Source organism: Callorhinchus milii, unplaced genomic scaffold (assembly GCF_018977255.1).
Source record: "Callorhinchus milii isolate IMCB2004 unplaced genomic scaffold, IMCB_Cmil_1.0 Scaffold9, whole genome shotgun sequence".
Taxonomy (NCBI): domain Eukaryota; kingdom Metazoa; phylum Chordata; class Chondrichthyes; order Chimaeriformes; family Callorhinchidae; genus Callorhinchus; species Callorhinchus milii.
The window spans coordinates 20,873,148-20,890,065 of NW_024704750.1; the positions used below are offsets into that span (position 1 = coordinate 20,873,148).

At 55.0% G+C, this 16,918-nt stretch overlaps 1 protein-coding gene across 1 annotated transcript; it reads left to right on the forward strand.

Moving 5' to 3' along the window:
- Nucleotides 1–175: 175 nt before the first annotated feature.
- rtf1 (RTF1 homolog, Paf1/RNA polymerase II complex component) lies at nt 176–15,890 on the forward strand. The gene is made up of 19 exons (XM_042338141.1): nt 176–321; nt 548–845; nt 4,822–4,923; nt 5,261–5,408; nt 5,890–6,094; nt 7,054–7,165; nt 7,496–7,607; nt 7,859–7,994; nt 8,555–8,732; nt 9,382–9,464; nt 9,894–9,981; nt 10,167–10,274; nt 10,779–10,856; nt 11,184–11,305; nt 11,478–11,535; nt 12,028–12,105; nt 12,537–12,635; nt 13,910–14,027; nt 14,836–15,890. The coding sequence occupies exons 1-19, from the start codon at nt 176–178 to the stop codon at nt 14,940–14,942; spliced, it is 2,376 nt and encodes a 791-aa protein (XP_042194075.1). The 3' UTR covers nt 14,943–15,890.
- The last annotated feature ends 1,028 nt before the right edge of the window (nt 15,891–16,918 follow it).

Here is a 16,918-nt window from a genome sequence, read left to right on the forward strand (position 1 = left end):
GAGCGCTCAGCCTGGCACTAACCCCACAGACACTGACTGGGCAGAGGCCCCTGACCCCTGACCCCCGGGGCCGGGCCCGGGCCTGTGGAGCTGAGTGAAACCGGTGTGGAATGTGAGCCCGAGCCTGAGGTCAGGGTCACACACACAGAGAGAGAGGACAGACAGGGAACCGGCAATGGCTGACGCTGAGCAGCCGATGACGCTCGAGTCGCGTCACCCTCAGCGCACGCGCTCGTTTTCCCACGCCGCCGGGGGCCCACCACCACGCCGGCCGATGGCGCGATGGCGTCACGACGTCGGCGGGCGAGCCTGCCATGCGCCGTGACGTCACGTGGGGGTGGGGGGGGGGAAGGGCGCGCAATGTCGGCCGCGGGCGCAGGGTGTGCGCATGTGCACGGCTTCGCTTTTTGTGTACGGCGACAAGAGCTGCGGACCTGAGGCCTAGTCAGCGCCGCCGCCTGAGCAACAGCCCCGAGACCGCGCCGGGACAGCCAGCGCCTTCCACCGGCCCGAGGTGCCAGGGGGCCCCGGCCCGAGTGTGAGCCAGAGCCGCCGCGGAGGAGCAGCCAGAGCCTCCCGGCCCCGGGGGGGGTGGTGGTGGTGGGCGAGCTGCTGACCCCGTGAGCCTCGTCGCGGGCGGGCGGGCGGGCGGGCCGGCGGGTAGAGGCCGGGCTGAGAGCCGCGGCTCCCAGGGGGTGCGGGTCGTGCTGGGAGAGCCGCCGGCCGCTTCCTCTCCTCTCTGGCCTGGCCGGAGCCTCGGCCTCGCCATGGTGAAGAAGCGGAAGGGTCGGGTCGTCATCGACTCGGACAGCGACGACAGCGGCAGCGAGGAGAACCTGGACCAGGTACCGGCGCCTGCGAGCGGGGCGGCGGGCCCAGAGCAGCCAGAGCCCGGGGCTCGGGGTGTCCTTAGCCCCAGGGCCCTGGTCTGGGGATTATTCGATCTCAGTGACCCTGGGCTGGGGGTGTTGTTGGTCTCAGTGACCCTGGGCTGGGGGTGTTGTTGGCCTCAGTGACCCTGGGCTGGGGGTGTTGTTGGCCTCAGTGACCCTGGGCTGGGGGTGTTGTTGGCCTCAGTGTCACTGGGCTGGGGGTGTTGTTGGCCTCAGTGTCACTGGGCTGGGGGTGTTGTTGGCCTCAGTGGCACTGGGCTGGGGTGTTGTTGGTCTCGGCGACCCTGGGCTGGGGGTGTTGTTGGTCTCAGTGTCACTGGGCTGGGGGTGTTGTTGGCCTCAGTGTCACTGGGCTGGGGGTGTTGTTGGTCTCGGCGACCCTGGGCTGGGGGTGTTGTTGGCCTCAGCGACCCTGGGCTGGGGGTGTTGTTGGTCTCGGCGACCCTGGGCTGGGGGTGTTGTTGGCCTCAGTGACCCTGGGCTGGGGGTGTTGTTGGCCTCAGTGACCCTGGGCTGGGGGTGTTGTTGGTCGCAGTGTCACGGGGTTGGAGTATTATTGGTCTCAGTGACCCTGGGCTGGGGGGGTTGTTGGTTTCAGTGTCACTGGGCTGGGGGTGTTGATGGTCTTAGTGTCACTGGTCTGGGGGCGTTGATGGTCTCAGTGTCACTGGGCTGGGGGCGTTGATGGTCTCAGTGTCACTGGGCTGGGGGCGTTGATGGTCTCAGTGTCACTGGGCTGGGGGTGTTGATAATCTCAGTGTCACTGGGCTGGGGGTGTTGATGGTCTCAGTGTCACTGGGCTGGGGATGTTATTGTTGGTAAATAATGCTATGAGTTCTCCCCCCCCCCCTCTCTCCTCTGGACCCCCAGCTGACTGTCGAGCTGATCGCTTTGCCTCCAGTCTCGGTGTGAGCGTTTGGGCTGCTCCTTTGCCCCAAGTCCCCCCTCCCAAAATACCCCGTGTATCAACTCCCCACCGTTCGCTTCTCTCGTTCAGTTCTTCTCTCCCACCGTCCTCCTCGCTCTCTCTCTATGGACCCTCACACAGCCTCCCTCTGCTCCTCCGGTCTTACGAGGTACCAGCCATTGGATATCCCGGAGCAGCCATCCCAAATGCACCATTTTCTCTTTTTTTCCGCAAGACCCTCCTCCCTGCTTCCATCTCCCGACTGGTAAACAACTGTGGAGTCCTGCAGCTCAGTGGTTAGAGCACTCGCTTTGCAAGCGAGAGACCTGAGTTCAATCCCCGGGGAGTCAGGGCCAAACCTTGGGCAAGTTTCCTTACTCCACACAGAGCCTAATAATAATCCCTCCAAAACAAAACAATAATAAATTGGTCATTTTCAATCCACGACTGTTTATGGGACATTGCTGTGCGCAATTGGCTGCCGCGTTCGCCCACAAATATACAGTCAATTCACTTTACAGTGTGTTCTGTGAAGCGCTTTGCGACGTCCTCCTGACGTGAAAAGCGCTATATCAAATGCAAGGATTATTATTAACTGAATCCACGACTGTTTGTTTGTGGGACACTGCGGTACCCAATTGGTTGCTGCATTTCGCCCACAGTATATAGTCAGTTCACTTTACAGAATATTCTGTGAAGCACTTGGAGACGTCTCGAAGAAGTAATAAGGCCCTATGCCAAATGAAAGGATTATTATTATAACCCCAACCTTCCCTTATCAACATCCTTTCCAACTCTTTTCCCCCCCCCTCCTCACACTCGACAGCCTTCTCCCGCCCCACCGCGATCCGCTGTGCCCTCTAAATGTCCACTCCCTCTGAAACAAAGACATCACAATACACGACCTCATCCTGGACAACACCTGGACATTCTTGGGCTCACAGAAACCTGTCCCCTCATTGAAGCCTACCCGGCTGGCTTCACCTTCCCCCACACCTCCCACCCCAACCAACATGGTGGTGTGGTGGCCCTCGTCTCCCAATCCTCTCTCAGTATCTTCCTATTCCTCTTGTCTTTGACCACATTGTTGCAAATCAACTTCACGCTCACCTCTTCCTTCACTCCTTCCTCAAGCCCCTCCAGTCTGGGTTCTGCCCTGCCCACAGCACAGAGACAGCACTCATCAAAGTCACCAATGACTTCCTCTGTGACCAGGTCTCCCTCTGCCTCTTTGTCCTCCTGGACCTCTCTGCTGTATTCAACATAGTCGACCATGCCATCCTCCTCCGCTGCCTCTACTCCCTCATCCACCTTAATGGGACCATACTCGGATGGTTTGAGTCCTATCTAACAAACCGCCTCCACTTCTCTTCAAACGGTTTCCCCTTCTGCCCCTGCCCTGTCACCTGTAGTGTACCCCAAGGCTACAGGCTTGATCTCCTCCTTTTCCTCATTTTCATGCTCCTTCTTGGCAATGTCATTCGCAGCCACGGGCTAAACTTCCACGCATATGCTTATGACACCCAACTCTAGTTCTCCTAACCAGCTGCAACTCCAGGTCCCCTGATGCTCCGTCAGCTTATCTGTCAGACATCAGGGCCACGATGAGCGCAAACTTCCTGCAGCTGAACATTGTCAAGATGGAAGCAATACTCCTCTTCTGTAAAGCGGCTCTGACCTGAACCTCCCTGGCTGTTCCCTTACCGAACCTGGTCATCAGATTTCCAGCTGTCTTTCCTCTCCCACATCCAGTCCCTGACCAAGACCGCTTTCTTCCACCGCCACTGTTCCTCGTCCAAGCTTTTGTCACCTGCTGCCTCGACTACTCCAATGCCTTCCTCACCTGTCTCACCAGTTTCACTACCCACAACTACACTGATTCAGAACTCCCCTGCCCATATTCTCACCACACCAGACTCCGTACTACCATCACACCAGTCCTCGCCAAGCTCCACTGGCTTCCTGTCACCCAACTAAACTGTAACCCCATCACACCAGTCCTCAGGCTCCACTGTCTCCCTATCACAGAACAGATCGATTTCACTCGTAGATTGGCTGGGGGACTGACACGGCCTCGCTCCCTCCTTCCTCAGACCTACTATCCCCCTACCTACCTGCCCGTACCCTCCGTTCCTCTGGCTCCGGTCTGCTCCACATCCCCCGCCCCAACCGCCCTACCATCGGTGGCCGGGCCTTCAGCCTCTCAGCCCCGAGGCTCTGGAACTCTATTCCCCAGTGCCTTCGCCGCCTCCTCCCTTTCCTCCTTCAAGGCCGGTCTCAAGACCTTTCTCTTTGACCGTGCCTTCAGCTCCCTCTCGACTCTCTACCCCTCCTCGCTCCTTCCCTTCCCTCACCCTGACCATTTCCCCCCAATGCTCGGGTCCTGACCCAACTGTACAGCGCCTTGGGACGTCCTCCCGACGTGAAAGGCGCTTAATAAATGGAATCTTGTTGTTGTTACCAGGGGGTTGGGGTGCTGATTGTGGGGTGGGGTTGGGGGTGCTGGTTACAGGGTGTGTTTGGGGTGCTAGTTATGGGGGGTTGTTGGTGCTGGTTTACACGTGCTAGTTATGGGGGGTTGTGGTGCTGTTACGGGTGGGGGGGGGGTGCTGGTTACAGGGGGCGTTGGGTGTTCTGTTACGGGGGGGGGGGGGGGCTGGTTACAGGGGCGTTGGGTGTTCTGGTTACGGGGGGGGGTTGGGGGGGCTGGTTACAGGGGGGCGTTGGGTGTTCTGGTTACGGGTGGGGGGGGGGCTGGTTACAGGGGGGCGTTGGGTGTTCTGGTTACGGGGGGGTTGGGGGGCTGGTTACAGGGGGGCGTTGGGTGTTCTGGTTACGGGATGGGGGTTGGGGGGCTGGTTACAGGGGGGCGTTGGGTGTTCTGGTTACGGGATGGGGGTTGGGGTGCTGGTTACAGGGGGGCGTTGGGTGTTCTGGTTACGGGGTGGGGGTTGGGGGGGCTGGTTACAGGGGGGTTGGCGGAAAGATTGGGATTAACCCTCTCTTGCTCTGTGACCGTAGGAACTGCTGTCCTTGGCTAAACGAAAACGCAGCGAGCCTGAGCAGCCAGCCAGTAAACCGTCCGCCTCGTCTGACTCTGAGACCTCAGATAGCGATGATGAGGTGAGTGAGCAGAGAGTGCACACAGCCATCGGATGGGGGCAAGATGGACCCCAGATTACTACCATTTGTCTATTGGAGTTCCGTGTTTGACAACTTCCTGCGATTGGTGGGTGTGGTGGTGAGGGGGTTAGCTCTGGGGGCATTAATGAATGCTGGTTAGTGGGTGTTGGTTCTGGGTGGAGGGGGGGGTCAGCAATGGTGGCTGGTTCCAGGTTCATTGCTAGACTATGAGGGAGATGATGGGTAACCCCCCACCCCGCCCCGCCGCCACAACCCGTATGTTGCAGAGCTGCCTGGTTGCTGGGGGAAGCTGCTGATTGTCTGGCTCTGCTTGCAGTGGACAATGGGAGGCAACAAGAACAAAAAGAAGGGAAAAGCCAAGGGTGGAGACAAGAAAACGGGCAACAAGCGGGCAGTGAGCAAGGCCGCCTCATCCGGCAGCTCCCCCGACAACAGCTCTGCCGAGAGCTCGGCCCCCGAGGAAGGTAAGTCCAGACATGCGCACATACAATACACACACACAAAATATATATATACACACACACACACACTATATACACACATACACACTATATACACACACTATATATATGCACACACACTCACTATATATACGCACACTCACTATATATACACACACGCACATTATATACACACATACACACGTGCAGGTCATGTGCGCGCCATGTAAGTACACATCCACATAGTCCACATCAGCTCAAAGAACCAGACGATCAATTCTCACCGTCTCCCCCCACCCCAGCGCTGTCCTGGCCCACAATCCCCCAGGTTGATCGCCGGTATCATGGCTGGCTGTGCGTGGAGGGGGGTTGGGGAAGGAGATAACTGAAAGTGCAGTCAATGGGGTATGTCTTGAGATGTGATTGAGCAGTGAAGGTGAGCTCTCTCTCTCTGGATACAGCCTTTCCTCTGCTTTTAAATGTTGATCTCTTTGTTTGTTTCTAGGGGAGGTCTCTGACTCCGAGAGCAGCAGCTCCTCCTCCAGCTCCGAGTCTTCATCCTCCTCCGAAGAGGAAGAGTTCCACGATGGCTATGCTGACGACCTGATGGGGGATGAGGAGGACCGGACGAGGCTGGAACAGATGACTGAGAAGGAAAGGGAGCAGGAGCTGTACAACCGGATAGAGAAGAGAGAGGTGCTGAGGAGAAGGTGGGCTTGCATCAGAGTCAGCCAAGAGCTTCTCCTTATCGGCTGTGGGAATCAGCATGTAACTGCTGGTGGCCATAGGATCTAACAACACCAGGAGGAAGAGAGAGGGCTGAGGGCAGACCTGCTGTAAAATGATGAGGGCTTTGATAGTCGATGGGGAGAAGTGATTTCCACTAGTTGATGAGTCAGTGACCCGCGGGACATCGATTTAAGGTATTTTTTAGAGAGAAGAGAAATGTGAGGCTGTGGAATGTGCTCGGAAGGGGGTTAGGAGGTAAGTAGGTTAGATTTTGAAGGAGAATGAAATAGATATATAAAGAGGAATAATGTACAACTGTGTGTGTGAGGGTGGGGGGTGATGGGCAGGTCAGTGGGACTGAATGAATGGTATTTTCACAGACATGATGGGTCAATTGGCTTTCTTTGCTACAAATTGGCCTGACCCAAGCTGGACACAGGTGTGGGCTGACCAGAGCTCAACACTGCACTTTAGGTGTAGGCTGAGCTTTACATAGCTTGAGCCTGGCGTCCTGGCTCTGGGCTGATTTGGTGGTTCAGCCAGGTCCCAACCTGTGCCTCGCAAGGTGTGCTGGGCGGCCATTTCTCTGGTGTTCTGCTCCACATCCCCCGCCCCAACCAGCCTACCATCGGTGGCCGGGCCTTCAGCCTCTCAGCCCCGAGGCTCTGGAACTCTATCCCCCAGTGCCTTCGCCGCTTCCTCCCTTTCCTCCTTCAAGGTCGGTCTCAAGACCTTTCTCTTTGACCGTGCCTTCAGCTCCCCTCTCGACTCTCTACCCCCTCCTCGCTCCCTCCCTCCCCTCCCCTCACCCTGACCATTTCCCCCCCAATGCTCGGGTCCTGACTGAACTGTACAGTGCCTTGGGACGTCCTCCCGACGTGAAAGGCGCTCAATAAATGGAATCTTGTTGTTGTTGAGTGAATTCTTGCACCTTGGGCAGGTTTGAAATTGAGAAGAAACTGAAAGCAGCGAAGAAGAAAGAGAAGAAAGAAAAGAAGAAGAAAATGGAGGAAGAGCGAGAGAAGAAGATGCAGCACATCCAGGAACCCCAGGTGTGTGCCTCCCCAATTAGTCACCCTCCCCCACCTCCGGCCAGGGCATCTTCCCCCCCCTTCGAAACCCCCGTCATCATCATCTTCTCAGATCCCTCCAAAATCCCCACCTGCCCTTCCTGCGTTTCGCCGACAAAATACACAGTCTTTAGAGTAAATGCTGTAAAGGGCTTTGAGACTTTGCGGTGTGATCGAGCGCTGTGCGTGTGTGTGTGTGTGTTGGGGGTGGGTGTGGGGGTGCAAGTGGGATTGGTTGAGGCCCTGTGGGTGGGAGATGCAGTGCTGGTGGTGGGAGTCTGGCTGGGGTATCACTTTGCTACTTGCTCTCAGGTGATGTCGCACAACAAGGAGCGGAGGTTAAAGCGGGTGGAGAAGCAGGACAAGAAATCTCAGGCGATGGAGGAACTGAAGGCTGAGCGGGAGAAGAAGAAAAACAAAACAGGTCAGTTATTCCCCCCGTGTAAACCAGCTGCTTGTGTTACATAGGCTAAGTACAGTGTTCACAGGTCACAAACAGACATATTTGTTGGTGGTGGGGGGAGGGTGGGTGTTGAGACTGTGTATATTCTCGCAGACACAAGTTGTCCGTGTGCTGTTTGAGGCGGGCGGGTGCTGGTTCCACCTGCCGTTCTTCTCCAAAATCATGGGACGCCCCAAGCAGTGATCCATCTCTTGGCTGTTTGTGGTTTGTAGCTGAGCTGTTGGCCAGGAAGCAGCCTCTGAAGGCCAGCGACGTGTACTCAGATGATGAGGAAGAGGAGGAGGAGGAGCAATCCAGTGTGAAGAGCGAGCGATCGTCCAGGTCCTCATCTTCCGACGAGGAGGAAGAGTAAGTGTGCAAGCCGTAGCTCCCTGTGCTCACTGCGATGTGTGTGTAATAACTACTTTGGGACTTTGAGCTCACACCAACAACTACTACTTGTATACAGCGCCCCTCGCACAGGTTAGCGTCCTAGAGCGCTCACAGTCCAGGCTAACTCTCCAACACAGTGCTGGGCTGTGCTGCACTAGTGGAGGTGTGTCCATCACATGAGACATTAAACTGAGGTCCTGTCTGTACCTGTTCAGGTGGATGTTAAAGTTCTTGCAGGGCTATCGGAAAAACCGAAGGGAGTTTGTCTCACCCGGTGCCCAGGCCACAGTCCTGCATGTTAATTGGTCATCTTGCTGTATACAAATTGCTTCTCATTTGAAGAACGGCACCTGTGACAATATGGCGTTCGCCCTACACTGTACTGCACTGGGCTGTGAACTCAACCGCAACAAGGCCTCAACCCATGGCCTAAGCCTGAGCTGTGATGAAGTTGCCGCTTGTGCTGCAGGCTGGAGGGGATATGGCGAGGTGCTGGGGTCTCTGAGCTTTGGCTGACTCTACCTGTGCTTGTCCAGGAAGGAGGAGGTTGCAGCTCGGTCTCTGCCGGTGGGGTTGCCGGAGGAGCTTAACAAGATCCGCCTGTCGCGGTACAAGCTGGAGCGCTGGTGCCACATGCCGTTCTTCTCCAAAACTGTGGTAGGCTGCTTCGTTCGCATCGGCATCGGCAACAGCAAAGGCAAACCGGTGTATAGGGTGAGTGTGTGTATACAGGATGAGTACGTGTGTGTGTGGGTGTGTACTTGTGTGTGTGTGTATATATAATATATATATACATTTTATATATATATATATATATATATACAGCATGAGTACTGAAGAGGCAAAGGCAAACCGATGCATAGGGTGAGCGTGTGTGTACACAGGTGATAGTACCTGTGTGTGTGTGTGTGTGTGTGTGTACAGGGTGAGTACCTGTGTGTGTAGGGTGAGTACCTGTTTGTATGTGTGTGTGTGTGTGCAGGGTGAGTACCTTTGTGTGTGTGTGTGTGTGTGTGTGTGTGTGTGTGTGTGTGTGCAGGGTGAGTACCTTTGTTTGTGTATGTGTGTACAGGGTGAGTACCTGTGTGTGTGTGTGTGTGTACAGGGTGTGTACCGAAGAGGGAGTGGTTGGCAGGTTTAATGTCTCATCCGAAGGACGACAGCCCTTGACAATGCGGCATTCCAGCAGCCTAGACTCTGAGCTCAGAGGCTGCGACATGGGGCTCAAACTCACAACCTCCTGATCCGAGGCGAGTGTGAGGCACGTGATGTGATGGGTGCAAGGGCGGCTGAGCTTTGGGCTGTGATGTAGTGACTTGCCACTGTGGGCTCTATGTAAATGTCTGGCTGTTGTTCCCTGCAGGTAGCAGAGATAACAGGTGTGGTGGAAACTGGAAAAGTCTACCAGCTTGGGAGCACACGGACCAACAAAGGACTCCAGCTGCGGTGAGTGACGGCTGGATGACAGGTTTCGCCCATATCATACACAGTCACGACACTTTACGGTATATCTTGTGAAGCGCTTTGACATGTCTCAACAACGTGATACGGCGCTATATCAAATGCAAGGATCATCATAATTTTACTCTTAAAGAGCAGCGCAGTCACTAATAATAATAATCATTTCATTTGATACAGCGCCTTATCACGCCGTTGAGACATCTCAAAACACTTCGCAGAATACACTGTAAAGTGAATTGACTGTGTATTGTGTGGGCGAGCAAAATGGGGCAGCCAATTGCGCACAATCTTGTTGAGAAGCAGCGGTGAGGTGCTGTGTGTGGGGGCTGTGTCTGGGCTGACTGCACGTGTGGGGGCCGATAGGGTGCGCGTGGGTGTTGTGTGGTGGCTGACAGTGCTGTGTGGTTTGCGTAGACACGGCTCAGACGAGCGGGTATTCCGGCTGGAGTTCGTATCAAACCAGGAGTTCATGGAAACCGAGTTCATGAAGTGGAGGGAGACGGTGAGCACTCTCTTTACTGTTTATATTTCATTCTGATCGCAGCACCACTGGAGCTTTCTAATCCCTTTCCCTGCTCTTCCCCCCATTGTGTCTCTGCTGGTACTCGCTCGGTGTGTGGGGTGGGGGGGTTTGGCAGGGGTTGTGGTCGGTGACCCTGAGACTGACCGTGTTGGTGCTGTTGGCAGATAATGATGGGAGGAATGCAGTTACCGACTATGGATGAAATTAACAAGAAAGAACAACAGATCAAACAAGCCCTGGAGTATAAATTTAACGACCAGGACATTGAGGAGGTCAGTGCCGTCGCCTGTGTATTTCCCTGTGGCCTGTTCTGTGCTAAACCGGACTCCTTTCTGAGGACTTTTAACTCAAATGATGGAAAAAAAGAATCCTCACAGTCCAGTCTGTCTATGCAAGGTAGTGCTGGGGTGGGGGAGAGCTGCTCTGTCAGATGAGACATTAAACCGAGGTCCCGTCTGCCTGTTCAGGTGGATGCTGTTGCAAAAGAGAAGGGAGTTTCTCTCTCGTGGTGAAGTGAGCCCTTCACAGAATTTACTGTAAAGTGGTGACCGTGCATTCACTTCCCGGCTGTTTGTGGGATGCGGTTGTATGTAATTTGGCTGTCCAGCTCTCCCACCGTGTCTACCACGTGAATGATGGGAGAACACGCAGTCACTACACTTCGCAGTAAATCCTCCCGGGGAGTGCTGGGGCAAGGGCTATCCTCCTGAGGTGACAGGCTCTGGGGTGCGGGTGTATTGACCTCCCGGTTTATTGCATCCGCTGTGAATTTTCAGATTGTGAAGGAGAAGGACCGTTTCCGGAAAGCTCCGTCTAACTACGCCATGAAAAAGACACAGCTCATGAAAGAGAAGGTGAGAAGGGGAAGCTTCGACTTGGGAGGTGGATTCCCTCTGTAATCCGTGTGCAACTGATTGCGGCTTTTCTCTCAGCTCAGTGAGGCTTTGCTAAAGGGCTGGGATAGGACCAGAGAACATGTAACACACAGACTGAGGCGGCCACTCACTGCTGTCTTGAGGGAGGAGGAGGTGTCTGCTGGCCGGGGGGGGGGAGGCGTCTGCTGGCCGGGGCGGGGGAGGCGCCCGCTGGCCGGGGGGGGAAGGCGCCTGCTGGCTGGCGAACGGCAGGAGGTGCCCGCTGGCTGACGGGCAGCAGGAGGTGACTGATTGGCTGTGTTGCAGGCTATGGCGGAGGAGGCGGGGGAGCAGGACAAAGCGCGGCAGATCCAGGAGCAGCTGAACGAGCTGGAGGAACGAGCGGAGGCTCTGGACAGGCTGCGAACCAAGAACATCTCTGCCATCAGGTCAGGGGTAGGGGCTGTGCTCGGGGGCGGGTGAGGGGGGCAACTTGTAATTGTGTAGAGGGCACTGGAGTGTGGAGGATATTAACACTCTATATAACACCCCCCACACACTGCTCTTGTAATTGGACGATGTAGCTTTGCCAAGTGATTTCTGATCCTTCTTTGTCTTCAGTTACATAAACCAGAGGAACAGGGAGTGGAACATCGTGGAGTCTGAGAAGGCTTTACTGGTGAGCATGTCTGTATGTGTGTGTGTGTGTGTGTGAGGGGGGTTCCGCCCTGCCGGGGCGCTATATGCTGTTGTTCTGGAGAAGCTGGTGCTTGATTGGTGTCAGTGAGGTGGGGGGGTGGGTGGCTGTGAGATGGGGACAGGCGATGGCAAAGCTGCAATAATCGATGTGTAGAGGCATCAACAAGCCAGGAGGAGGTGGGTACAGGTGTTAGCAGGATCTCTAACAAGTGATACACACAGGCGCAATCAGGTTTCCAATAACAGGTTGTCAGACTCCACCACTGGCAAGAACTTCAGGACGCTACCACGTGTGAAGGACACTACAGAAATGCAATTTGTTGTTGTGAATGCAGCCAAGTCTCCAATAAGGGGTTACTGGGGAGTCACAGTCAGAGATGGTACAGGGGTCAGCGAGTCTCTGATGGGTAATGTGATGTGTTTGCCTGTGGTTGGCCTGCTCGCTGCTCACCTGCTTGTGCTCTTTCCACAGGCTGAGGTCCAGAATGAGAAATTTAAGCAGATGGATCCCTTCACCCGACGTCAGTGCCAGCCCACCATTGTCTCCAACGTAAGGCTGATTCCCTTTTCTCCCAACTCAGTGCTCATGCCTGTGCCTGGCCCTCTGTGGCCCTGTGCCTGGCCTGGCTCTCTGTGGCTCAGTGCCTGGCCCTCTGTGGCTCAGTGCCTGTGCCTGGCCCTCTGTGGCTCAGTGCCTGGCCCTCTGTGGCTCAGTGCCTGTGCCTGGCTCTCTGTGGTTCAGTGCCTGACCCTCTGTGGCTCAGTGCCTGTGCCTGGCTCTCTTTGGCTCAGTGCCTGGCCCTCTGTGGCTCAGTGCCTGTGCCTGGCTCTCTTTGGCTCAGTGCCTGGCCCTCTGTGGCTCAGTGCCTGGCCCTCTGTGGCTCAGTGCCTGTGCCTGGCTCTCTGTGGCTCAGTGCCCATGCTTGGCTCTCTGTGGCTCAGTGCCTGTGCCCATCAGTGTCTATGTGCTTCCTCCTACAGTCCCGGGATCCCGCTGTCCAGGCTGCTATCATTGCTCACTTGAATGCAAAGTATGGGTCCGGATCACAGGCTGACTTGCCTATGGAATTAAACAAATCGGTAAGCACGGCGATTATTTGCTCTTTAATAAAAATAATAATAATAATACTTGCATTTTGTATAGCGCCTTATCATGTCTTCGAGACGTCTCAAAGCGCTTCACAGAATATACTGTAAAGTGAATTGACTGTATACATTGTGGGTGAATGCGGCAGCCAATTGTGCACAGCAGTGTCCCACAAACAGTCGTGGATTGAGTAACTATTATATTTAATTTTTTAAGGGGTTTATTACCTTTATTTCCTAGTTTGATCTGAAAATTCTCTGGGTTTGTGAGCTTGTGTTGCTGTGACGCCTCTCCTGTCAGAGGCGAAGGCAACGGGCGCTGTTGTGAGGAGAGAGGAGGTCAGAGAGGTAGGGGGGGGGGTGCAGAGGAGTGGAGGGATTTGAAGACAAAGGTGAGGATCTTGAAGTCGATCCTCTCTGGGACAGACAGCCAGTGCAGTCTGACTAAGGCTGCGCCTGCTTATAAATGGCAGACAGTTCATGGTGACACACCCTGTCACCTCTCTTTACACAGCATCTTCATCTAAGCCTGCCTCAGTCACATACTCTCACCTCCCAGTTGGACAGTCCAAACTGAGCTCACAGACAAGCTGACCCTCGGGCAGTGCTGCATTGGCAGATGAGACATTTAATCCGAGGTCTCATCTGGCTGTTCAGGTGAATATTAAAGATCCTGCTGCACTATTCGAGAAAGAGAAGGGAGTTTCTCTCTCCCGGTGTCCTGGCCAACAATCCCCCAAATAAAACTGTTCACTCACTGTTTGTGTGCAAATTAGCTGCCGCATTTGGCTGCAAAATACACAGTCACTACACTTTATAGTAAATCCTGTGAAACACTTTGAGATGTTTCATCAACGGATAAGGCGCTGTATAAAATGCTGAGGCAGGAGAGCTGGGTTGGCTGATCTTTGGTGGAGAGGAACAGGGCAAAAAAGGGCTCTGGACAGCTCTTTGCTGCCTCCTCGCCCTCTTTAATACAATCTGGCAGGGAATCTGGGGCAGGACTGGAGCTCCCACTGCCTGTTGAGAGGAGCTTTGTTTGGTCAGTGACCGACACGTGTGTGTGTGTGCGTGTGCGCAATGAGTCCCTGCCTGTGTGTATGGGGTGAGCCACTGTCTGTGTGCAGTGAGTCCTTGTGTGGGCACGCGCATGTGCAGTGAGCCCATATGTGTGTGTGCGTGTGTGTGCAGTGAGACTCTGCCTGTTCAGTAGGCCAAGGATCTCTGTGCCGGTGCTGTTTGTATTTAACCCCGGTGTGTGTCCGCAGGATCAGGGAGGCAGCAAGGAAAAGGACAGCAATGCGAAGTCCAACTCCGATCTCTCTGAGGACCTCTTCAAAGCACATGACTTCGACATCAAGATTGATCTGCAGGTGCCCAACGCAGGTCAGTCATAGCCATCCCGGGTCCCAGCCAGGGGGAGCGCGGGTCCCAGCCGGGAATGGGGGCGCGAGTCCAAGCCAGAGGTAGAGCAGAGCTGAGCCGGGGAGGGCAGGGTCCAGCAGGGGGAGGCGAGGGAGGGAGAGAGAGAACAGGGACCAGTCTGGGGACGAGCCCGAAACAGGGAGAGGGCCAAACGTTTTACAGTGCGTGCTGGGCTGGGAAGCGCTATGAGATGTCCTCCCAACGAGAAAGACTGTACTTAATGTCAGCTAATTATTTACATTGGCCCCAAGCACTGTGTGTCAGCTCCTGCACCACCAACAACAACTACTTGGATTTATATAGCGCCCTCCACGCCGGACGGCGTCTCAGAGCGCTTCACAGTAACGGGGGGAGGGGGAGGAAGGTGACCACAGGCGCAGTCGAAAAGAAAGGTCTTCAGCTGAGACCTAAAAATAGGAAGAGAAGGGGCGAGGCGAAGGGAGTGAGGAAGGGAGTTCTAGAGCCTCGGGATGTAGTGTAGTGGCACGGCCGTCGAGGGTGGAGCGGAGGATTCAGGAGACGAGGAGGCCAGACCTGGTAGAGCGAAGGGAACGGGCGCTGTTGTTAGGAGAGAGGAGGTCAGAGAGGTCGGGGGGTGCAGAGGAGTGGAGGGATTTGAAGACAAGGGTGAGGATCTTGAAGTTGATCCTCGTTGGGACAGGCAGCCAGTGCAGTCTGGCAAGGACTGGTGATTGGGGAGCGAAGTTTGGTGCAGGTAAGAATTGTGTGCGGCAGAGTTTTGGATGAAACCACCTTCTCCTCTTTGCAGAATCCAAATCGCTGTCTGTCAGCAACAAGACTCCGTCTGTCAAAGATGGCACTCCCCGGCGCTCCCTCAACCTGGAGGACTACAAGAAGCGCAGAGGACTCATCTGATCCGCCCGCCAGCCTGCCCGGGCTGACTGCTGCATGTGCCCTGAAAGCTGGGAGCCGCGGGCGGGCGGGCGTGCAGGAGGACTCTCGGCCAGCCCTCTCTGGCTGTGTGACCAGAGGGGAAGGTAGCCACTGTATAAAAACCCCCCACACATTTTGGTGATTTTTATTTTATTTCTTAGTAAAACTGAGTTGAGTGCTGCTTTCTGTCCCTTTCCTTTGTGCTTTTCCCCCTATGTATAGTAAATCTGCTCTGTACATCGCGGTTCGTACTTTTTTATCAGGTTTGGGATTGATGTTAAATACCTGAGGAGCAGTGGGGTTTGTGTAGATCCTGAACTCCCACCCCTCACAACACTTACACAATGGTGCTCACTCAGATCAGTGAGGTCCCTCTCTCCGCCTGTTTTTCGTGAATGTTCAGCACCAAAAAATACTGCATTCATTGACAGCCTGAGGGCCAGGGCCCCCACAGTGACAGCCTGGGAGCCTAGTTACCGGGCTTTTTAAACGAACAAAATGCTGTGTATCACGTCTCAGAGAAATAGTTTGTCTGATAGCAACTGGCCTCAGTGTTTGCAACCTGTTGACTGTCCACCTACACAGACACAACACACACCTACACAGACACAGCACACACCTACACACACAACACACACCTGCACACACACCTACAGATACGCACACCTAAACATACAGACACACACACCTCAACAGACACACGCAACACACACCTACACAGACATACGTACAACACACACCTACAGACGCATACACACCTACACACGCGCACAGTACACACCTACATACACACCTACACAGACACACGCACAACACACCTGCACACATGGGTGTAGGATGATTTTGTGTTGAATTCTTGTGAAAAGCCAGCTGCCTGTTAGTTTTGAGGCTTGCTTGGCCATTTTGTAAATAAACCATTGTTCATATGCAGCGTTGTGGGAGTGTGGTGAGGGCATTCTAGGGTGGGCGGTGGGAGAGTGGGGGGAATGATGGCGGGGGGTATTCCCTGGGAGCGGGGGGAATGATGGCGGGGGGTATTCCCTGGGAGCGGGGGGTATTCCCTGGGAGCGGGGGGAATGATGGCGGGGGGTATTCCCTGGGAGTGGGGGGAATGATGGCGGGGGGTATTCCCTGGGGGAGTGGGGGGAATGATGGCGGGGGGTATTCCCTGGGGGAGTGGGGGGAATGATGGGGAATGATATTCCAGGGAGGGGAAGAGTGATGGTGAGGGCAACATTGGGCTCTGTGGATATTCTGGTTCTAGTGTAAGATAACTAGTCTACTCCCCACCTCCCCCGTTGCTTAGGGCCGTGCAAATTTACTGGGCAGAGGGTGGCCATGTGGGCAGGGGGAGGGCGATGGGCAGCAGGACGTTGGTTGGAACCGTGTTGGACTGTAACCGGAAGTGACTGTTGCTAGGTGACAGACTGTTTGTGTACAATCTCAGGTGAGAGAAAGAGACCGAGAGAGAAATGGAGACGAGAGACTGTGAGCAAGTGGGAGTCTGAGAGATTGGGAGAGAGAGAGAGTGAGTGAGTGCGTGAGAGAGAGAAACAGAGAGAGAGAGAGCGAGTGGGCGAGAGAGACGGAGAGAGAGTGAGTGTGCGAGAGAGAGACGGAGAGAGAGTGAGTGTGTGGAGTGAGTGTGTGAGAGAGAGATGGAGAGAATGAGTGTGCGAGAGAGAGAGACGGGGAGAGAGTGAGTGCGCAAGAGAGAAAGACGGTGAGTGTGTGAGAGAGAGAGAGAGAGAGAGACAACAACAAAATTCATTTATAGAGACGGCGAGAGAGTGAGTGAGTGTGAGAGAGACAGAGAGGGTGTGAGTGAGACGACACTGAACTCAAGAGAGACCGTATGAAGTGTGGGTGGGCCGCCAGAGGCAGGCGGAGTCGCTCCTTGTTTAGTGTGAGGTGACAGCCGTGGATGGGCCCCTCTGCGGCTCCGCCAGCGACAGACG